The sequence below is a fragment of the Antechinus flavipes genome, chromosome 4 (assembly GCF_016432865.1).
Source record: "Antechinus flavipes isolate AdamAnt ecotype Samford, QLD, Australia chromosome 4, AdamAnt_v2, whole genome shotgun sequence".
In the NCBI taxonomy this organism is placed as follows: domain Eukaryota; kingdom Metazoa; phylum Chordata; class Mammalia; order Dasyuromorphia; family Dasyuridae; genus Antechinus; species Antechinus flavipes.
Window position 1 is genome coordinate 23046210 of NC_067401.1, and position 23456 is coordinate 23069665.

Sequence of the window (23456 nt, forward strand, 5' to 3'; positions counted from 1 at the left end):
TGATCCACACTCAGTTCCCACAGTCCTCTCTGAGTGTAGATGGCTCTCTTCATCACAAGATCATTGGAACTGGTCTGTTTTTAAAAACAATACCTCCATTCCAAATAAATCAAGGTCAAAAAATCAGTGAATAAAGCTTGAGATGATATTAATCCAGATTTGTCCTGTTGTTTTGGAGATTACCAAAAATAGCATCCCAATTATGATGATCCAATTGGCTGAATCTGTTAACATTTCTTTATCTCTATATCACTGTTAAAGAAAATTACAAATGGGGTCACATCATCCTCATGGAAGTTCAAGAGAGCTAGCACGCCATCTGGATTCGTGATTTTACCAATAAAGAATTGGTAGTTTATTCCTTAATTAGCAAGGATACATTTGATTTGTTATACAAATAAAAAGGTTTACTATCTCCTATTTTTCAAGTCTGCTTTTGATTGATTTCATGTATTCTCTGATAAATATTTTGTAGGATTCTTTTGTGGAGCTAGTTTCTTGCACATGATGTCAACAACGTGATGTCAACTGTTACTTCACCTGCAGGATCTTCAGCAGAGGCATTTCCCCTGATCAGTCAATGGTCCATCAGTGGTACCTTCTGTTCTATTGACCATCTTCCCCTCTACCTCTATCTTTTGTAATCTCCTGGATCTTATAGATATCGGATTACACTTCATCATGACTGATGAGATCCTGATAGATGATCGGAGTGATGGAAGGAGGGTGGTAGGAATCCAGAGCCCTTATCCCTTAATTGGGATAAGGGGGAACGGGCAGAGAAGCCTGAGCATCATGTTTTAAGCATTATATTCTAGGTTCTTGAGAAACAAAAAACAGAAGAAAATCTCTGTTCTCAGGGAATTTATATTCCAGTAACGTTCAACACATAAAAGGAAGTTGTGGCTAGAGAAAAGTATTTTGGTCTGAGAAGTCACAGGAAGAATAGTAAGTGGAGGAGCCACAGGGTAATTCATTGACACGCCTTTTGCAGAAGCAGTTGTATTATTGATTTGATTGCACTTTCAGAACTCTACAAAGCAAAGCAACAGAACAAGATGGCAGAATTCAGCAAGAAAATGGGGAAATTATTGGGGACGGGGGAGTGTGAAGAAATAAAGACTTCAAATACTATATTCCAGAAAATCATCTGAGAATAATTGTCCAGGAGTATTGGAAACAGAGGGTAGAATGCTAGTTTATTAAAAAAAAAAAAAAAAACAACTATTGATTACCACAAAGAGGAAACTTAACCTCCCCAGAAATGCAGTTGGCCAAATTCTAGTACTTCAATGTCAAAGAAAGAATTTTGTAAGTAGCCAGGAGAGGCAATTTACATATCAATAATCATGAATTTGGCTAGCATGAACTTATTTAATGAACAAAAGAAATAATGAATAACCAAAATACAAGCTCAAAAACAAAAGCAAATGACCTGCTTTTTACTGCAAAATTACCTTTCCCACAAAACTGAGCAATACTTCATCATGAAAAAAAGAATATTTTTCAATAACATTAGGAAAGGTAACTCTTTTCTGCTGAGATATGCAGTTCTGAGAAAGGGATTTAATATGAAAATTTACCAAGTGGTTAAAATGTTAAAAGAGGGGTTTTTTTTAATCATTGAATGCAAGACACAAAGTTACTCGATGTAAACATGTTGTCATGGAGTTTTAAATCTATTATAGTTTTTATGGAACATCTGGAATAAGGACTGCTTAGAATACAAAGGGGGAGAATTGAGGGGAGAATATTTTGAAAAGTGAACAGATAAAACTCAATCATCTGGAGGACTGAAAGAAAGGTTGGGGGATAAGTAAAATACTCCTGGGGATGGGACACAAGTAAAAGATAATTAAACAACGAGGTGGGATGGGGGAAAGAGAAGAGTCTCACATGTGGCTCATAGCAGGTGTGTAACTATGGACAAACCATTTAATTTTTCCTATTCCCAAGCAACCTGCTGACATTCATTGGTAAAGGAAGATCCCACACAAAGATAATAAATGACTTATGAAATTAAAAAAATTAGTAAACACAGACACAATTAAGAGTGAAAACCAGGGAAATTATTTTATTATTAAAAGCACCTTACATAACAAATCAACGACAATTATAAATATATGTGCACGAAATGACTTAGTAACCAAATTCTTAAAGGAAAAGCTAACTAAAATTAAAAAGTAAAAAGATCTGAACAATAAGAAACTAATCCTACATGACTTTACGTTTCCTCTGTCACATCTTGACATATTCAACAGAGAGATAAACCAGAAGGAAATTATGAACTTCAACAAAATATGGGAAAAATTGTACTTGATAGACCTGTGGAGACTTCAGCTGGAAATCTCTGAAAATGTGTGTCTCGGGTTCCCACAGGATTCACACACACACACACACACACACACACACACACACACACACACCATCATGTGCTAGGAAAGAAAGAGCTTATGACACATGCAAAAAGGTCTTAAATACTTCTCTGCAGACCATCCTTTTTATATCTGATTCCACCAGTGATCTTCATTCTTCTGATGCAAATTGGAAATTTGCTGATGGATTAGAGGCTTCTACCCATCTGAATTCTCTCAACATTCCCCTCCAAAAAACTTTGAAATCGCGCCTCCAATCACATTTTTGGAATGACAGAGTCAATGTTGTTGGCTTTTGAGACATTTTTCCAGTCTAGGAAGTTAGCAGAAAAGGTCTGAGACCAGCATCTGACCTTGGAGATGATCACAACAAGCAGCTTTGGAAACTCTCAATGAACTAGACAACTAATCAGAAAGAGACTACATGGGACTCTTTGCTGGTACAGAGAAAACTGCTACTAACTGGCAGCTCTACTGCCCATAACACTCCTCGGTCACAGTTCCAGGGTAAAAAGGAGAATTTGTGGTTCATCACAAGGGATCAGGGGCCTGGTCAGAGTTCTAAGGTTACTGCTTGTGACTGCAGGGAAGCAGGGCAGGGCAGCAGTGACCATACCTCTCTGGAAATTTGCAGACCCCCAGAATTAGCTCTGAAAAGAGCAGCATAAAAAAGGCTGAAACGGAACAGTGGCTCCCTACCCCTGAGTGATGAGAGCCAAACTTTAATATAAAATTTAAAGTGAAGAAATAGACGGGAAAAATGAGCAAACAACAAAGAAAGAACTAAGCTATAAAAAGCTACTACTTTGGCAGGGAAGCTCAAGACAAAAAAATCACAAGACAATAATGTGAAAGTAACTACAAGCAAAGTCTCAAAGAAAAATGCTAACTGAACCCAAACCCAACAAAAATTCCTGTTAAAGAATTAAGAGGAGTAGAGGAGAAAATTGGGGAAAGAAATGAGTGATACAAGAAAATTATAAAAAGAAAATTAGTAGCTTGGTAAAAGAGGCCCCCAAAGTACTGAAGAAAATAACACCTTAAAAAACCAAATTAGGCCTAGCTGAGTGGCCCTGGGCAAGTCACAACCCCAATTGCCTCAGCAAAAAAAAACGAAAAACAAAAAACAAGATTGGTCTAATGGTGAGAGAGGCACAAAAATTCACTGAAGGAAAGAACTCCTTAAAATACAGAGATGGCCAAATGAAAAAAAGAGGTCAAAAATCTGATTTATATGTTTTTATTTCATTAAATATTTATCAATTGTATATAAAAAATTAACTTTTTTACTTCCAAATTTTCTCCTTTCCTCTCTACTCCCCTCCTTAAAAAGGCAAGCAATTTAATATAGATTATAATGTGAAAATATTCAAAACATATTTCCATATTAACCATGTTACAAAAAAAATAGAACAAAAAAAGAAAAGGAAAGTTTATTGTTGCTGGGTTTTGTTTTTTTTTAATATGCTTCCATCTAAATTTAGATTTCATCAGTTCTTTCTCTGGAAGTGAACAGCATTTTTCATCCTAAGTCCTTCAGAATTGTCTTGAATCATTGGTCTCTCCAGGTCTCTGCAGGTTTTTTTGATCATCCATCCTTATCAGTAACTTATAGTTTCTTGGTGGTTATGCTAGAGATAGAGGGAAGGGAAGAAATTTTCCCAAAGATATCTTCAGCACCTGCTTTAGACAGAATTAGGTTCTAGTGGCCTTTGGGATTGATGGCTGCTGCCAAAAGGGGGACTTAGGGAGCTTGAGAAGTTTCAGAAGAAGGTAGAGGGAGGGAAGCAGTAATAGACTATAGAAGATGTAGAATAGATGAGATTGTGTTGGGAACAAACCCCAAGATTCAGGAAAAGGCAAATAATATCAATTTTTCCCACCCTTTTGGGTTAGTCCATCCCTTTTGTTGTCAAGTCTTCTCTTACTTTGGGGACCCTCACTCTGGGGAGCTCTTTGAGCTCTGGAACTTGGGGTCACAGAGTGAGAGTGATGCGGGAAAGATTCCTTTCTAGATTCCCACCCTCTCCTAATTAATAATGTAAATTGCCCTTTAACTCACAAATCCTGGTCCCTTTGAATTCCAATAGAAGATCTGACCTGTTCCCAGTCCCACCCGGATATGAGCCAACTTTGGGGCTACACCTGAAAGCCCCTCGAGCTAAGTCTCCTATTATAAAAAGGCCATGCTGGGAACCCCTCTTTGCAGAGATTCCAAACATGGCTACCATGTGAGGACCCTCTGTGCAGTGCTCTCCTTATCTCTCCCTTCGCCTATACTTTAACTTTGCTTATCCAATAATAAACCTCTTTTATCAATCTAGCTCTCTGGGCCAATAAATACTTTTATTGGGAACTCGGGCCGCTACTAGACCCCCTTGTGCCGAATCTGTACCCCAAACCTGCCACTAGACCTTAACCCTAATTTCATTTAGGTACCCCAAAGCTAGACCTCAACAAGAGTGCAATCTTACAGAAGCCACATGGAAGGCACTGAGTCTGAGGCTTCACACATAGTAGGCGCTTCACATATTCTTACCGACTGGCTCAAAGTCAGGTCCTTTGGTTCTGAGTCTAGCCTTCTTTCACCCCATCTTCTCCATCTAGGCCCTTCCCACCCCCCTTCTCCCCTATCTGTTGCCTTTCAGGAATCTTAGTTTTTGTTTGTTGAATGGATTTACTTCCCATGCCTCATTCCCACTGTGTGAAGACCCCAAATTCTCAGTTTCAGGAAGAACCCAGGGTCACAGAAGAACAATGGATTTTGAATTAAAGGACCTGAGTTCTCAAATTCTGATTCTGTCCCTCGCAACCAAGATGGCCCTAAAAAGTGACTTAAAGTGACATAAAAGAAAACAAGGTTCTTTATCCTGTAATTCTAAATACTGGAAATGCTTCAGATGATGAGACCCAAAGAAGGACTCCACTGAGAAAACATCAGCTCAGCAGTGGTCAAAGAAGTTTGCCATCAGATGTTTGGCCACAGTCACATCTGCCAAGGCAGAAGTTGGAGTCTTCAAGTCTCCACGGGTAGGTGATCACTTGTCAGGGACTTGGCGGAAGAGATTTGTCATCAGGTACTGGTGGGGTTCAGAGATTTGTATGATAATAGTAACAATAATAACAATAACTTTTATATAGCACCTAATATGTGCACTAAGTAAGCACTTTAGGATTATTAACTCATTTGATCCTCCTAAGAACTCAAGGAGGTGGGAGCTACTAAATCTCCATTTTACAGATGAGGAAACTGAGGCAAATAGCACTTAAGTGACTTGCCACAGCTAGTAAATATCTGATGGTGGATTTGAATTCAGTTCTTCCAAACTCTGACTCCAGTATTCTACCTATTATTGGGTCACTGAGCTGCCACTGGCTTTCTTAATGGCCTCAAAGGGCGATATTTATCTGTTCCTGGGAGAATATTCTGCAAATTACTTACTTATCTACAATCACTCAATAAACATGTATTAAGTGCCTACTATGTGCCAGATGCTGTGCTAAAAAAGACAAAACATGCTTACAATTTTCTTTGAAGAAGCGCATCACATTAGTTAATGATTAGACGTAAAAGTAATGAAGACCTGAGTTCAAATCCTAGGGGTTTTTTTAGGAAAACATTCACTGGCTCAGTGACTCTGGACTAGTCCCTTCATCTCTCTCCATTATAAAATCAATGTCCTCTAAGACCCCTTTGGCTCTAAATTGCAGATTCTTTGACCTTTGTGACCTTGAGCAGGTCATGGAACCCCCATTTTCTTGTCTATAAAGTGAGGGGGATGAACTAGGCCCCTGAGGGCCCTTCCAGCCCTGGTGCTGTGAGTCTAAGTCACTTTATGGTACTCCTGGACTCAGTTCCTCAATGGCCACACGAGATGGGCCAGACGGGCTTGCCTGGACCCCGAGCAGGGACGGCGCTGCCCACTCTCGGCACTATGTCCCTGGGTTTGGTCTGCTAACAATCACTCAACACAAAACAATCTGAGCTTCTGGGTTTGGTAATTAGCAGCTCAATTTGGCCGAGGGAGAAAAGCTAGCATCCCGACTCCTAATGTGCAGTTAATTAGGGGCGCCAGCAGTAAGCAGCCCCGCCGCTTCTGTGTCTCCCCCTGCTAGGGAACATGGCTACTTCCCTGCACAAAGGCCCAGGAGAGGTCCCAAAGGCCCACCAGAACTGGGGAAATCCCCATCCCGCATCCACCTTGCTGCCTTTATTTTGGCCTTTCTGCCATAACTATGGGCAGTGCATCCCCTCTATGGACAATGCAAGGTCTCAGGAAAATGGAGTCGCAAGGGTCCCTGTGACATTGCCCTCTTCCACTAAATGTAAGCCCCTAGAGAGCAGGAACTGTTTTGTCTTATCTGAAAGATTGAACGCCTGGTACACAGAGAGTGCCTAATAAATGCTTATTGATGGCCTAATTGGTTAAAAAAAAAATCACTTTCTGAAGTGGCTTAGAGACATCCTGGCATAGTGGCTAGAGTGCTATACTTGGGGTTAGGAAACCTGGATTTAAATCCTGCCTTAAGCACGTACAAATTGTATAATTTTGGATAAGCCATTTAACCTCTGATCTGTGGTTTCCTCATCTGTAAAATGGAGATCATAATAATAGAATTCTACAAAATGGACTTAAATGAGATAGCTCTTGATCAGTTATGACGTTGTGATCCATGTGGGGTTATCTGAGCAGAGGTACCAAGGGGGTATGCCATTTTCTCATTTGACAGATGAGGAAACTGAGGCAGATAGGATAAAGTGACTTACCCAGAGTCACACAGCTAATAAGTGACTGATGTCAAAGTGGAATTCACTCTGGTCAGATGCTCTAACCATTTCGTTCACTACCTAGCCCACCCTGTATGTAAAATGCTTTGAAAACTTAAGTGCCCTACAAATGTGAGCTTTCAGGTTGGGTAAGTTTTAACACTCCCATTTTATAGAAGAGAAAACTTCTCTTAGTTTTCTCTCTATAGAAGAGACCTAGAGAATTCCAATGCTTTGCTTCCCAAAGATCAGATTACTAGAAGAGGTTGAATTTAAACCCAATTCTTTCCATTAATGAATACTGCTTCCCCATGAGAAGTATTAGAAGGAGTGGGACGGGCGCCCCATGTGGGATGAGGTTAGGTAGGACGTATGACTTTCCCTTCAAGAGTGGAGACTGTATCTGTGGTCTTGGAAAGCACATCCAGCGGTTTAGTGAAGAAAGAATTAGCTCTGGAGTGAGTTAAAGCATTTATTAAGCACCTACTGTGTGCCAGGCACTGTGCTAAATACTGGGGACGCAAAGAAAGGCAAGGAGCTCATTGTGTAAAGGGGGAGACAACGTACAACTAAGTATGTGTGACCAAGATATAGAGATGGGATGGATTGTGGGTAGACACAGAGAAAGGGTATCCTGACTGGAATCCATCCCACTTGTATGATCCTAAGTATATCAGTTTCTTAGTCTATATACAAGGGGTCTCCGATGTCTTTTCCAATCAAAGAACTAGGATCCCAAATCCCTTCACATCCCCTCAGTTTCCCCGCTCTGTAAACCCAAGGGGATTGGACCCGATGGCCCCTGAGGTCGCTTCAAAGTCTAGAGCTCCCATGAACGAGGGGTGGCCGATGAAGGCTGGGGGAAGGGGCTGAGACATTTCCACCCCCATGGAGGCAGCTTTCACACTTCTCCCATCACAGTCCCAGCTACTTCCAACCCCCTCAGATATCTACAGTCGATGATTGGAACCCTGCAGGACAGAGTCGTTCCCGCTTCCATAACACATTATATCCCACTTGGAAAAGCGAAATATAATTGAAAAAGCTAGGTTCCTAACGACAATCCGCACACCGTCCCCATCTAACCACTCAAAGGATGACAACTAATTAGTCCCTGGACACCGACTGAGAAGGGAGGATGCTGCCTGAGCCTTGCTAGAGTCGGTGTCCGGGTGGGTCTTGATTAAGAGAGGGAGAGCAACATGTTTGCAAACACTCTGAGGAAGGCGGCCCCAGGAACTAATTACAAACTGTGAACTCAGGCAGAATTCCTGCAAAATCCTCTAGTTTCCATTGGCAGGCCTTGGCCGAGTCCATCGCGGGAACGATTCAGAAATGATTTCCTTGTGCGAGCAGTCTGCTGCTCCCGGCTCGCTCTCTCTCTAAGCGGGATGAATATTTACCCCAATCACGATTCCCGAAGGCAACAAGGAAGAATCCCAGACGCCGGGGTTCACGAAGCCGTTTCGCTCATTCAAAACACGAGCATCTCCCGTCCAAAAGAGGCAGAAACAGGATCCAGACTGCGGGACTTGACGTCTCCGGAACCTGGTCATTACAGCAGAACCTTTCATCAGTTCTGAGGTAAGGAGTGAGTCACAAAAGCACTCAGTGCCTGAGAGGTCTTCCAGGCCAACAGAATTAGTCACTGTTAATTTGAGTTAAATTGAGAGAGCCCAGGGAAATGTTCATTAATTTGTATTTTAAATAGAGAGCCTGCAATGTACCCTGAAAGAATAAAAAACAGATTAGAAGTCTTTCACTTCACTAAATGCCGTGTTGTTTGGAATCCATAAAATGGAAGCCGATTTCTGGATCTCGTTTTATGGTAAATATTTGCAGACTCATTCCACGTAGAAGTTGGTGAGAGAGAAACGGCTGTGGGGAAGAAAAAAGGGGAAGGGAGGAGGGGTCCAAGGAATGTTCAGCTGTTTTTAAAATGCTTATGTTAATTAGTGTGAAACAATTTATTTCCTTCCATCCACAGATGCGGCTGCCGCCTCTTTTCCTGGCCGTAAGGATATGGCTGGAAAGACGAGATTTCACGTACCGAGGGTACCGCAGCTCTCAGATGGATCGACTGCGGTTTGGTCTCACTGCCTAATTAGCAATAAAACAAGGCCCCGAGAACTTATTGAGGAGGGACGTGGGTCTGCATGAACTCCACTGTTGGCTAGACTGAGATGCTCAGCTCTCTTCCTGGTGATGGAAACGGGCTGCATAAAATCACCCACCTGGGAGGTGTCAATCCCACTATTGACCATTAGCTCTGGAGTCAGTTAGTTAACCAGCATTTATTAAGCACCTATTGTGTGCCAGGTACTGTGCTAAATGCTGGGGATACAAAGAAAGGCAAGGAGCTCATTGTGTAAAGGGGGAGACAACATACAATTAAGTATGTGCAAACAAGTTATAGAGATGGGACGGATTGTGGGTGGACACGGAGAAAGGGTGTCTTGACTGGAATCCATCCTAACGGTACAATCCTAACAAAAATGGACCTGACAACGGGCCCAATCTTATGACATTGTAGGATTGCAAGGTCATACAGCCTTGTTTTATGAAACAAGTACCTCCTCAGAGGCCATCTAGGACAACCCTCTCTTTTTCTAGATGAGGAAACATTCCAAGACAGGTGAAGTAACTTGTTTATAAGTGAGAGATCAGATCCTTTTTTGCACATGTGGGTCCCTTTCCCTCCTTTATGATCTCTTGGGGATATAAGCCCAGTAGAGATACTGCTGGATCAAAGGGTCTGCACAATTTATAGCCCTTTGGGCATAGTTCCAAATTGTTCTCCAGAATGGTTGGATCAGTTCACAACTCCACCAACAATGTATCAATATCCCAGTTTTCCCACATCCCCTGGAACATTCATCATTATCTTTTACTGACATCTTAGCCAATCTGAGAGGAGTGAAATGGTATCTCAGAGTTGTCTTAATTGATCAGTTCCTTTTGAAAAAGATTCTTCCATCCAGTATTCTGTTCTTAATCCTATGCCCATCAATCTCCGAGCATTGGCTCCATTTGTGATTTGTATATATATATAAAACTGTACTTATAAAGTGGTTAATATGTATCATCTCATTGGCTATTCACAACTGCCCATTGAAGATATTATATTTTACAGAGAAAATGAGTCTCAGAGAGAAGCAGCATCCCTCCCTGCTTCCCATCCCCCACCAAGGTCACCCCCACCCTCTTGCCACACTGCTGTAAAGATATGACCAGGTTTCCCTTTAAATATCTTTTGGGTGGGTAGAGGGCAGGTATTGGCAAGTCTCTCTAAGTTTTATCAGTGAGGTGGTGGAGGCCCTCATTTTTCTCATGGTCTATCAACATAATGTAATAAGTGTCTGATAACCCCCCTTAGACCCAAAGCTACTAAGCTTTCCCCTTCCTGTAAAGCACCCATTTTTCATGGGAACTGTAAAGCCCACTTGGGTACCAGGATCAGGGTACATGGTACAAATGTGGGTCGCTGCAAAAAAGAGTCAAACTTTCTTTTTCGGCACTTTTCCAGGCTTTATGAGTCACTTTTCAGAGGTTAAGAGACGCATCTATTAAAAAATATAATCAAAAGAAAACTGGTGTTCCAAGTATTCCAAAAAGAATATTTTATTAAGCTCAGTTCCTGGGATGAAGGCATTTTTAAAATAACCATGATGACCTTCCAAAAAGACAAGCTCTGAGGACGTGTGAGCTCTCCGCCAGAGAAGAAATGGACCTCGAGATTCATGGGAACAGAGACAACTCTAAGAAAGAAGAGAAGACCAGGAGCCCACTTTTTATATGACTGTAAGATGCCCGAAAATTCACTGCTCGTATAAAAAGCAATTGTCCTCCTGGTTTGGGAATCCGGCTGCGAGGAATACTCCAAAGCCATGACAGTGCACCCTGGTGCAGAGAGGCTTGCTTTCTAATCCAGCCATGGATTAGCTCTCGGGGAAGCAGGGCGGAAACAGAAAGACACAGAATGCAAAGTGAATCCACAGAAGAACAATCCATTTCTCAGGGGGCTGGCACCGAGTCAGCCAAGTCAAGAGCTGACTGTGTGGCAGTAAAAGCCACCTCCGTTCACAGCAAATTGGTTGGTTCTTGGGAACTACCAGTGATCCGAACTCCAGGAGGGCAATGATAGGGTGCCCAGGCAGGGAGATTTAACCCATGCCAGCCCGCCCCTTCACACCAAGTGGGCACCAGGCGTGACAATCGTGCTCACTGCGCTGTGAGTCAAAGTCCAACAGTGGTAGTCCAGATCCACTGGCCATTTTCCTGCTTAAATCTAAGAGAGGCAAAACCCCGAGTCATATAATAAAAATGTGTCAGGGCTCCGCCTTTCCTTCTCAAATGCAGGGGAATTCCTTCTCCGGAGAATTCTGCTTTTTGAATATTCTCTGCATGAAAATTTACTTGAGCTCTGTGTCTTTGGGATCACACAGTTAGAGAGGACTCGTCAATTCTAGGACCAGATCCCAGCTCCCAACTAAAGTCGAGTTTCAACAGCCGGAGATGTCCTTAGATTTGTTCTTCCTCTGGAATCTCGTGTCCTTGGGATCAAAACCTCGCTCGCCGGCCCCAAAGACTGCCCAGTGGGGAGTCTTGGCCATATAATCCTTGGCGCTGAAGGTCTTTGACCCTTCGCTGGTTTCGTACTCTTGGAAGAGCTCCTGGAATCGGTCATAATCAATCCAGGTCCACCATTCCCCATCAATCTTGAACTGTGAAGAAAAAGTAGAGTTGTCAGATTAGTGGCTAAGGGTGATTACACAGCAGAAAATACAAGTCATAGAAGGCGAAGCAGAAATGATTTTCTTAAAGAAACTCCTAAAGCAGGTCACCAAGCAACAGCCTGATTTTTTTCTCTAAAACTTGTCTAATAAAGGTTAAAAAAAATCTCTCCATGTTCTAAGGCCTGGCTCAGACTCACAGCGGATTGTTTTCTAGGAGAGGGGGAGGGAAGAAGGGAGACAAAGGAAAGGGAGAGGGAGAAAAGGAGCGGTTTGTGGAAGCTGGAAGGGAGGGACTCGTCCCCCCCCCCCCCCCCCCCCCCGCCAAGAGGCTTTTCAAATAGTCTAGGAGAAAGGGGATGAGTTAGGATATGACTGTGATGGGGCCGGATGTCCAGGATGTCATGGAGGCTGAGACGTTGAGATCTGGAAACTACTTGGCATGTGGGATGAGGAGAAGCGCTGGGAGAAGATAATGAGTTTTTTAAATAAAAAAAGAAATAAGGGCTAAATCCTGGATCGCGTGGGAGATATCTGCGCAGAAATGAACCCCGTGGGGATGGACGACGTCCAGAAGAGAGTTACCAAGATGGGGAAGAAGGCCCAAGACAGAGGTTCCTGGGCTGGGTGTGAACGCTCCCTCCCTAAAGGGGACCAAGAGGAACAGTCAGAGAGGCAGGAGGAGAAAAGGGCCACAATAACCCCTACAGGAGAGAGAATCCCTCAGGAGAGCCCAGTGTTGGACACTTAGCAGAGCTCAAGGGTGGGAGAAGGAGATCCCTGGTGTCTGGAATAGAGAGATAAGGTGAAGAACTTACAGGAATATGTGAATTCTTTTTCTGTATTTTGTTTTCATTATTTCCATGTTTCCCCTATGACCTGTATAATATGTGCAACCCCATATGTACTTGAGCCTTGGCCAGCGATATCTGAAGCCTGAAAGCCTGATTTTTCTATTTCCTAGAAATCAGGTGATTTGGGGGAATCAGAAACCTTCCATTCCAATCTCTCCAGATAGCAACAGCCAATTAGATGCCGCCCCTCCCCTTCTCGGTGCTCTCTTACTTGTGATGTAATCTCTCGTATAAAAGCTGTGTATCTTCACTACTTCTTTAGCCCTCCGAGCTTTCTCTTTCCCCTATCTCATGATAGGATGGCTCATCTTCCGGAGGCATAATAAATGATCTTTCTGCTTTCTATTTTGAGTGATCTCTGAGTAGTCATTTTGGGTAAGGGTCTTCTACATCCCACACACTGGTAACTAGAGGCAAGTGATAAGATCAGCAGATTCACTGCAAAAGTCTAAAAACCTGAGTTAGGACTGTGAAATCTCTGGGTCAACAACATCCATGTTCTGAGTGTCCAGTGAGAAGTCCCTCACGCAGGCTCCACTTAGCCACACTGCGGCCTTCCCAAAGCGCAGGGTGACCGGGACACCCCCGTGCTCACCACACCTCAAGGAGCAGACGTGAACGCTTCCCCAGCTGCCCATTCTCTCTCTGTGATCTCCTTACCCTTAACTTCCCTCTACATGCTCCCCACACTTGCCTGGGGCCTCCCCCAATTGAAGGGGAGCCCCATCAGGGCAGGGACCCTCATTCTGCTTTTCGTTCTATCTCCTTGGTTTGGGCCAAGGCTGGGACGTAGGAGGCCCTAACACGTGACTGCCGACCACCTTCCCTGATTGAAACCATACCACAGCGTCTGCATAAATCCTATGAATCAGCCAAGCGGGAAAGTAATTCGATTTCTACTCTCCCCTCGGCAATATCGATAGTTCCCATTCTGACAGTACTTTAAGACTTATACACAACCACCTTGGGAGGCAGCTTATTTAAGTATTAATAGCCACATATTGTAGACAAGGCTTCTGAGGCTCAGAGCACTTAAGTGGCTTGTCCAGGGTCACAGCCAGTTAATATGAGAATAGGATTGGAAATCAAGCTCCATTCTCTCCAATGAAGTACCACAGCACCCCAAAGTCCAGTCCTTTTTTCGTGTGTGTGTGTGTGTGTGTGTGTGTGTGTGTGTGTGTGTTTTGAAGGGGGAGGAGTCAGTTCAATATAGTGAGCAGGAGGCTATTAATTAGATCCAGGATCCGATTTCCCCATTTTCTAACTTCTCTGATATACGTAACCCCCTGTTCAATGTTCTAATCAAGAAAAGATGTGAAATGTACGGCTCTTGGGGACTTGGAAAAATGAAAAATTCTGCAGAGCAAAATCTGACTTTTTGCTGAAAGGTGAAAAGCTTTGTGGGTTAAAATGGAAATGAATGCAAAATATGCAATCTTGAGCACCCTACCCTAAAGTTATGCTTTGGAACGGTGATGTGTTGGGGGAAACAGAAAATGAAGAATCAAGAAGTCACTGATTTTCTCCCAGATGATGATGATGATGATGATGATGATGATGATGATGATGATTATTTCTTCTTCATTATCAAATAGGAGTTAAATCTATCATTTCATTGATTTAGGTTATCTCCCACATAAGGAGAGGAGAAGGGAAGGAAGGGAAGGGGAGGAAAGGATTTTTAAAATCTTTTGAATGAAACTGCTAATTTTTAGTTGGAGGGCATGTCCGTGACATGAAGAAAGGAAACCACGTTCAGAGACAGCCTGATTTGGGGGAAGGCCCTGGAATCAGAAATAAGGCTGCTCAGAATAGGAAAAGTACAAACAAGTAGCAGTCACACAAATAATAGGGGCCTTCGCTTCTATGACCAAGCTCTCTATGGTTGACTGTAGAGGAAATAGAAAGTGGACAATGAAGGACTCTGCATTAAGGTCAACTTTCTGAAACCATAGACATGTGTGGGAAAAGCTCCGGCCGAGTGGCAACATTTTAGAGATATGTGTCTGAGTGTCTGCGTCGGCAGATACGTCAGGTACGTGGCCGGGGTGCTGCTCTCCTCCCACAAGACCCCACAAGGTGGGTACCCTGGGAGCTGGCAGAGAAGGAAGGTCTAAGGAGAAAGGAGGGTCAACCAGCAAGAAGGGAAGAGCTCAGGCTACTTTCTCCTTCCTCAGGCGCTGGGGAGAAGCTCCCCAAAGACTGGAAAACTCTTCCGAGAAGAGCATTGGCCCCTGATTTGGGGTGGCTCTCTCTCCTTCTTCCCACTTCCTGATATAGGTTAGACCTGCTAAGTAACCACAATCACCGGATTTGAGGAAGAAGCCTGAAGCAATTTCAGTGCAGATGGAACACTTATCAAAGGAGATTAAAGCCAGAAGGGAGGGAAGGAAAGGTTGAAGGCATTAGGAAGGAAGAGGATGAATGTAGGAATAAAGATACATCCAGCACACAGTAAGCACTAAACAAAGGCTTGTTGACTATTTCTTTTTTTTTCCTCTGAGGCAATTGGGGTTAAGTGACTTGCCCAGGGTCACACAGCAGGAAGTGTGAAGTGTCTGAGACCGGATTTGAACTCGGGTCCTCCTGACTTCAGGGCTGGTGCTCTATCCACTGCCTGTTCCTTGTAGACTATTTCACTTTTCAGTGGACAGAGGGCTGGGCCTGGTGTCAGATTCCAGCCCCAGACACTAGCTGTGTGACCTTGGACAAGTCATTTACCTGCTTTCTGCCTCAGTATTTTCAGCTACAAAATGGGATAATAACAGTACCTACTTCCCAGGGTCGTTGTGAAATCCATGTGAGATAACTGTAATTTGCTCAGCACGGTGTCTGGCACACAATAAGTGCTATACAAATAATGTTGTTATTTCATAGCACTTTCTGCTTGTCGATGCTACCCCATTTTCCTAGGGCAGGGCTGGAGGCATCTAACTAAGAGTTCCCTCTGCCAAGGTCTTCACTCTCCTCCCTGCATTGCTATTTTAGCAGAGCACCCTGGAGCTGGGCTGATCAAGTGATGAGCAATAGGCAGAGACTTCAGAAAGATTCATCCTGCTCACGGAGAGGAGGAATGGAAGTGGGTCCAGCCCAACCATCTGCTAAAATGACACACCGTCATTTAGAAACATCTCGCCGCTTGCCTAGTGCACACTGCTCCGGGGGAGCCCTCCCGACACCTGCCAGAAATTCACGCCCCAAATCCCCGGCCGAGGAACGCCCAAAGAACACAAGGTTGGAGCGCTTAGCCGTTCCTGGCCAAAATGGAAGGCGGGATGATACTGGAAGGATGAATCAAGTTGGAGAGTCAGTAGCCAGGAGAGGGGACTTTGTGTCTGAGGAGGCGGGCTGGACGTCCAGAGGGGAATCCAAAGGGGAGCTTCACATGAACCAAAGGGCCACAGCTAGGCTCGCGACGGGTCCCTCCAAATTCCTAAACCAGAGTCCTCATCCAGGCCTCCCAAACCTGAAGATGTCCATCACCGAGTCCAGCTGAGGCAATTATGCCCACGTGGAGCCGCTGCCATTGGAGGGCACATCTACAGTCTGTGAGTGCAGATGGCCCGAGGGGGACGCACCCAATGGGGCTGGCCCACACAGGCAGCTTGGGTGCCCCAGAGCTGAGGAGGACTGCTACGTGCCCTCCCCTGCCAGGACGGAGCCACAGAGAACGGAAGGGTGTGTGACTCCTCCCTGGCAAGGGCAAACACAAGTCGTCCCAGGAGTGTGCGATATCGGGAAGCTTCGAGATCATCTGGCGCAATGTCACTAAGGGGAAGCAGCCTGGCGAGGTCATCCACTAGTGGGGAACAGAAGGGACTCCGAGCCGAGGGCTCGGGCAGGACAAGCTCTGGACCAGCTGGTCTACAGAATGAAATCACTGACACTCAGCAGTGAAGGCCGAGGGACTTGGGCTGTTGGGTCTTGTTTCAATACTCTTGGTAACCGTGGTGTCTTCTCGTATTTTATTTTACGCACTTAAAAGCTCAATTCGGAGAAGTCCAGTCACGTGGGCTGAAGGACCATGTGACACAAGGTCAGTGAACAGGCCCTGCTCTCGGCTGTAAAAGTCGGGTTTGGGCCAATCCCTGGGAGGTAAATTTCAGTTAGAGAAACCACAAAGTATTCTCATTTTCTTCTTATTCACTCTTACGTCAAATGTTCAATGAGGCAAAATATACGAGTCCATGGAGGAAAGGAAGTCGATACTGGCCTACTGGTATACCAAGTTAACAGCTCTTTGCTTATTCTCTGTTCTAAGAGAAAAAGGTGAGAGGAGTCTGAGAAGGAAGTGACAGAAGGAAGGGGAGGGAGTGCTTCCATTAAAGACACTTAATGTCTATCCATACTGGCAATGAACCCCATTAAGATCTGATTGCTTCCTTCATGTGTCCAGCACAGGAGCAAGTTTATCAACAACATTTTTAGATACCTGCTTTTTTTTGTTGTTTTCTTTTTCAATTAATAAGCATTAATTTTCCTTTCCTCCCTCTCACCAAGAAAAAAGAGAGAAAGACAAACCCCCTATAAATCCATGGCTGAATTCCCACAATGGCCATGTCCAGAAATGCTCATCTCCTGTATCACGAACCTCTCAATTCTACTTTCTTCTCTGTAACTGATACTTTGACAAGAGAATCTAAACCTCCTCCATTTCTGCTGTGCTCCTGTCCTTCTTCCCCCAAGCGAAGGACCAACGTCTTCCTGTTCTAAGCCCGGCCCCAATGGAGGTAGTGAGCGGCAAACTTAGGCCCAGGATGCTGCCTTTCTCGAACCAACTTGTCCTGATCAATCAAGCCAGGCTCCTGGGTTTCTGTCCTCATTTGCCCAGCAAGAATTCCCTGCTGCAATGTGACATTATAAAGTCCTCATTTTCTCCCAAAGAAACAGTGCGCCTGCCTTTCTCACAGATTGTTCCAAATGTTCCTGCTTCTGACAGGTGAAAACCCGACATCCATCAGCTTCTTTGGAAATATGGGAAAGAGCTTTAAAATGCCTTTCATGGCAGTTTCCTTTGGGTATGGGATTTGCTACTCTTGTTTCCAGGATCACTATAGATATAAGGCGCCATTATTATACTGTTTGTACTAGACATTGATGCAGATCTCACAAGAAATGTTCTAAGGCAGAAAGAGTCCCCGTCAATCATTTCAGGCAGTCATCCGTTTCCACCATTTGCATTTTCCTCCACAGCTCCCCAGGTCACTCCGACAATAACCCAGGCTACTGCCTTGTTCTGCAGTGTTCTGATTCGAGTGCTCCACAGGGGTCGGCCCTGCTCTGCTAGTCTGTGAACCCTGAGAACAGCCGGCACTCTCAGTCTGTAACGAGAATAATTTTCTTCTATCCATTATTCAGTTATAGACTCAATATGCTTCGAGTTGGAAAAGACCTTGGAGAACATCTAATTTAATGCCTTCATTTTTATGGATGAGGTGGTCCCCTCAGCCTTCCCCGAGAGAGTGAATGACTTGGGCAGGATCACATGGCTGGTTAGCGGCTGTCAGACTCAAGAAAATGAGAACCGGGTCTTGGAGACCATTCCCCTGACCAAGCCACTGAGTCCCGGCCTCCCGGTCCAGGGTGCTGTGCAGCCCGACTCGAAAGCCAGACTTCGCAACAACAAAACTTACACTAGCCTGGGGGGAAGAAGTGCACAGGAAGGGCAGAAGAGAGAAATGAGAGAGGAGAGGAAGAGGGGACGGGAGCTCCCTTCCCGGGTGCTCTTCAGGGATTTCAGTCATGTCCGACTCTGTGAGCCTAGCTGGGGTTTTCTCAGCAGAGACACTGGAGGAAAGTGACTAATCAAGGGGCAGCTAGATGACACAGTGGATGGAGCACCAGCCCTGAAGGAGGGCCTGAGTTCAGATCTGTTCTCAGACACTTAACACTCCCTAGCTGTGTGATTCTGGGCAACTCATGTAACCCCAATTGTCTCAGAAAAAAAAATTGACTAATCAAATGATGAAAGTAAGAAGACATGACTGTCCTTTAAGAAACATGAACCACCTTGAATGAAATGATGCAATGACTGGTGTATATATAATGGCTACAATAATGTAAATGTAAAATTTACATTTGTAATATAAGTCAAAAATGAGACGGGGCCTTGTGGATTATAAATGTGGCCCAGAGAAGCAATGAAGAAATGGCCCTGGAGAGGTTAGGAACAACGGGGGCCAAGTACTCTGAAGGAGTGTACCAAGAGTTCATTTTGCTTAATTTTTTTTCTTTGTTTCAAGGCTGCTTGGAGTAAAAGGTCTGTATCTGTGATATAAAAACAAAAGGCATCCAGGGGACTTAAAAAATTAAAAAAAAAAAAAAGGAAAGCCCCCCCAGCATACATCCCTTCCAGGGATCTGCCTCAGGGGCCAGAAGCTCCTCAGGCTCTGCTCTCACATCTCCCAGGCACATCCTTGCTGAAGTGGCTCATTTTGGTCATTGATCAAGCAGTCAGCAAGGGGAGGCCGAGCTACAATCCTGAACCAGAGTAATTATTTCCAGGCATCTGAATATCCATCTTTTCTCTTGCTGTCAGCCTCCCTTATACCTTGTCTAGAGTATTAAGGCAAAACGCCGACATGGAGTCTCTGTTGGCACAGAAATCTCTATCATCCAGGCTCAACCAAGAGTTGCTGGTGTCCTTCCAGAAGATCCTTCTAGCTCTTAGACTATTTTCCTTCTTGTTAGACAAAACCAGGTAAAACATGGCTTCTCTGAGGGCTGCAATGTCATCTCTGTTGTAGTTGAGACCCCAAAGGGGTCCCCAAAGGAGACTTCTTTTCTCAAAGGGGAAAAAAAGGGGGGGGGGAACCATCACCAAGTCTTGATGCTCACAACTTCAGCAAGTCACAAAGGAAGCAAAAAGGGGAGATAATTACTAAAGGTTGCAGTAATTCTGATTCAACTGAGCACAAAAGTTGCACGGCAGTCATGATAATTTTCCAAAACGAAAGCATCAGAAAATGCCTGAGCCCCTGATTTGAATTCCACATCTCCAACTGCCCCCAGAACGTCTCCTCTGGGGTCTCCCGGCAACCTCAAACTCACCATGCCCAGAACCAAAGATCAGGTCCGGATCCTGCCTCTCCCTGCCACTTGACATGTCTAGGACACCTTGGCCAAGCCAGGTCACTTCCCTGGGTTTTAGCTGTGTAAATAGGGGTGGGGGGCTAAATGAGATTCATCTTCTGCTCCTCTTCCTCATCTTCTCTATCACAGGTCCCACCATTCACCCACTGCTCTCTAGGCAAGATCTTGGACTCATCTTTGGCTTTCCCCTTTTCCTCTTCTCTAACCAAATGTAGTCAAGCAAATTCCATCCTCATCTCTTTGGTGGCCATCAGGTAGAGCTGAGCCCTTCCCCCACTCACTGCCGTGGCAGAGCTGGAGGTACCGAGTCATACCACGTGGCTACTTTCCCCAAATTAAATTTTTGCCAAGACTAGGAGAAATTTTCCATTTCGATTATTCCTTTTCTGTATTACCCAAATATCAGGAGGATGTAAAATGAGTAATAAAAACAGTAACATAACAGTGCCTTTATTTATTTGGCACTTTCTCAAAGGAACTCCAAGCTCTAGGCAGGGGGATTGTGTCATCCATCTTTACAACCCTATATTGAGGTAAAACAGAACGGTGTTTTCCAATTACTCAGACTGCTTGGTTGCACAGACGGCCTGCCTCAAAGCCAGGCCAGGAGAGGAGAGCTTGTACCTGCAACTATGCAACTAACTCCTAAGAAAAAAAATTCAATCAAGAAGTCGCCCTATTCACTCTCCAAACAGATTAAAAGACATATCTCAAAAGATTCGAATCCTGTGACCTAGGAGCAGTAAGTCTTGCAGTGCAAGTTATCACCAAAAGCAGCTTGGACACTGAACTTTATTATTCTATTATAGGGAAACAATATCCCCAGAATCCTTTGAGGGAGCAAAATCCCACCATTAGAGAGTCCCATCTCTCCGTGCTATTTTGTATTCACAACATCTGCTCTAAGTCAAGAGGTTGACTTCCAATGACTTTTCTGCATGTCATTTTAAACAAACAATAAAAAAAAATTGCTCCCAGGAATATCGTCATAAAGAATGGAGCAAGTGAGATTTGTACTCTGTTCCCAAGTACCTAATGAATCTTAAGATAATCAAGATAATGAAATGTATTTATTTAACGGAGAACAATAAAAAAAAGCAATTACGCTTAATACTGTCTACCTTATTCTCTGATTTACTTTAATAATAAGTTCTTGCTCATATTTTAAAGATTTATTCTCTCCTATCCCATACAACTGCACCGCTACAAATAGATTTGGCCTCTGAAAAAAAAACCCAACAGAAATAGAAGGGATTAAATTTTATAGCAATAAAATGCTTCGTTGAACACTCAGGTACTTTCCCCAAATTTGATTCCATCTGAGCAAGATTCTTCATGCCGTGCAAGCCTATCTGTGTTTGAGCAAATATAGCGAGAGGACAGTGGCTGTTCTATTAGACCAAGCAATCCTAATTGCAGGGAAATAAAAACTTCAACTGATTTACAGGGTAGAATAAAAGGCAGAAGAAATAGTGACTTATGAAATGCTACAGCCGGCGAATGGAAGTCGGCCAAAAATCAATTAAATGGCCCTAATGAGGAGCACGCTGTGCTCTGTTCGAGAGATCTTGCCTCCAGAAGCAGTATCTTTTCCTCAAATACTTCTGAAAGTCTGCGAGCCAAAGAAGGCCTGGAACAGGAAGAGAGCAGCCCAGACATTATTCAGCTCCGCAGCCCTAAGCCCAAATCCTCAAGTCGGCTCCTGACCTTTGAGGAGAAGAGGAAGGATTTGCATGTGTTACAGCAGCTTGGGCTTGGGGGTTCAGCTGCCTCAACAAAGGCTGGGCTGGATCAACAACACGGTCAGGTTGGCTAAATATACATTTATGCAAAATGGACAACTCGGGCCGAGGATGCCAATGAGACCGTTTCGTTTCCCAAAACAGTCGCAGGTCCAGCTCTGGAACCTGCTCCTAGACACGACTGGCCCTCCTTCCCCTGCAGTGACATGGCCACAAGGGACTTTAGGGACTCCGGAGGAAGGGAGGTACAAGATACTCCTTTTCCTTTAAGTTCCTTCACAATTTGGCTTAAATTAAGTCCAAACTGACCAATATAAATCTCTACCAATTTTTCTTCAGTTGTTTTTCAATTAGGTCCAACTTCATAACCCCATTTGGGGTTTTCCTTGCAAAGATACTGGAGTAGTTTCCTATTTTACAGATAAGGAAACTGAGATAAGGGTTAAGTGAATTGTTTAGGGTCACACAGCTAGCAAATTTCTGTCAATTTTAGATGAGGACAAACATCCTCTATCTAGCATCACTTTCTTTCCTTTTTCTATGTCACATGAATTCTGCAGACATAGGTGAAAGCAAAATGTTGTATTAATTTTTTTTTTTTACTCTTTTTCAGACTTACATGAACTGATGCTAAGTGAAAGCAAAATGTTTTAAATGATTTGGAGCAGATTGTACGTGTGGTGGCAAGGCTAGAGCTCTAGGGAGAAAGGGAAGGCTGCCTCTTTGGGCAACTGCTGAATCCAATAAAAGAAGACAAGCCTTGAGGACAAGCCTTGAGTTGAGAGAGATTGGCCAACAAGGGGCTGAACAAAGTGGGAGTGCTGGGAGTGGGGAGGGTGGGACTGCATCCCCTACTAAGGCATCTGCAAAGGATCTGGCTGGGAGCCAGGCCTGCTTACGAAGCTGAGTAATGATTAGTGATTAATTCTCCGCAGCTCATTAAAATGGGTGTGTGACTGCAACTAGAACAGAACAATTCGGTAGCTCCTCCGACGAAAGAGGCGAAGAGCTTTGGAAACACAAATTAATTTTAAAATTAAAAAAGCACTTCCAGAGAAGAAAAGAATTCTTTTTCCACTCAGCTTCTAGCCAGTGAAACCACTAAGCTGGGAGAAGTCCCCTAAATGCTATTTGACTTGTTGTGAATATATACCTTCTTCACTTCTTGAGGTCTCCAAGGCCATGGAAGCAAAAATAAAAGAATAGATAAATGAGCAAAAGCACCAAGGCCAAAAAATCATCAAGCTTAAGGAAATTAGCCAGGCAAGAAAATGGGCCACACTTGATCCTTATATTTATTATTATTATTCAATTATTACATATTATATAGTTATATACTGTTTGCTAAGCATGTGGGGTATGTTTTTCAACACATGTGTATGTGTGTGTACACACATATATATGTGTCCATATTCCTTCAATGTCATGTGATTTTCCCAGTAAATCTTATGAGGTCAGTGCTATTCTTATCCTAATTTGATACTCAAGAAACCGAAACTCTGAGAGGTCAAAGTAACTGGTCCATACAGCTAGTGAGTGTGAGAAGTAGATTTGAACCCGGGCCTCCAACCTCAGGTGCTACAAAACCCTGCTTTTCTCCACTGTTTCTAGTCACTGACAGTTCACTCTTCAAAGCAATGGAGCTGAAAATTAACAAGAACAATGATGCTAGGAAGAAAAATTATATCCAGCTAATTGGAAGGACAAGTTTAACTGCGAATGGTACCATGGAACTCTCACTGTGGACACCCAGAGATCCAGAAGTAGTGACCAGTGGATTCGCATAAGATGCTGGATCATCTTGGTAATGTAATCCATCCTTACTCATGCTCATTATGGTAAACTATCTTGATAAATACAATATTTTTTACATGTTCATATAAAACAGCATC

General features: G+C 43.8%; 1 protein-coding gene and 1 pseudogene across 1 annotated transcript in view; both read right to left on the bottom strand.

Annotated features, from left to right (window-relative positions):
• Positions 1–227: 227 nt before the first annotated feature.
• Positions 228–702, bottom strand: LOC127559272 (translationally-controlled tumor protein homolog; annotated as a pseudogene).
• A 10032-nt stretch (positions 703–10734) lies between these two features.
• Positions 10735–23456, bottom strand: part of LOC127558739 (S-adenosyl-L-methionine-dependent tRNA 4-demethylwyosine synthase TYW1-like) — a 214641-nt gene continuing 201919 nt past the window's right edge. Inside the window, exon 16 of the mRNA XM_051992012.1 lies at positions 10735–11867. Coding sequence (XP_051847972.1) covers positions 11646–11867 — 222 coding nt within the window. The 3' untranslated portion in view covers positions 10735–11645. The remainder of the gene's footprint in view (positions 11868–23456) is intronic.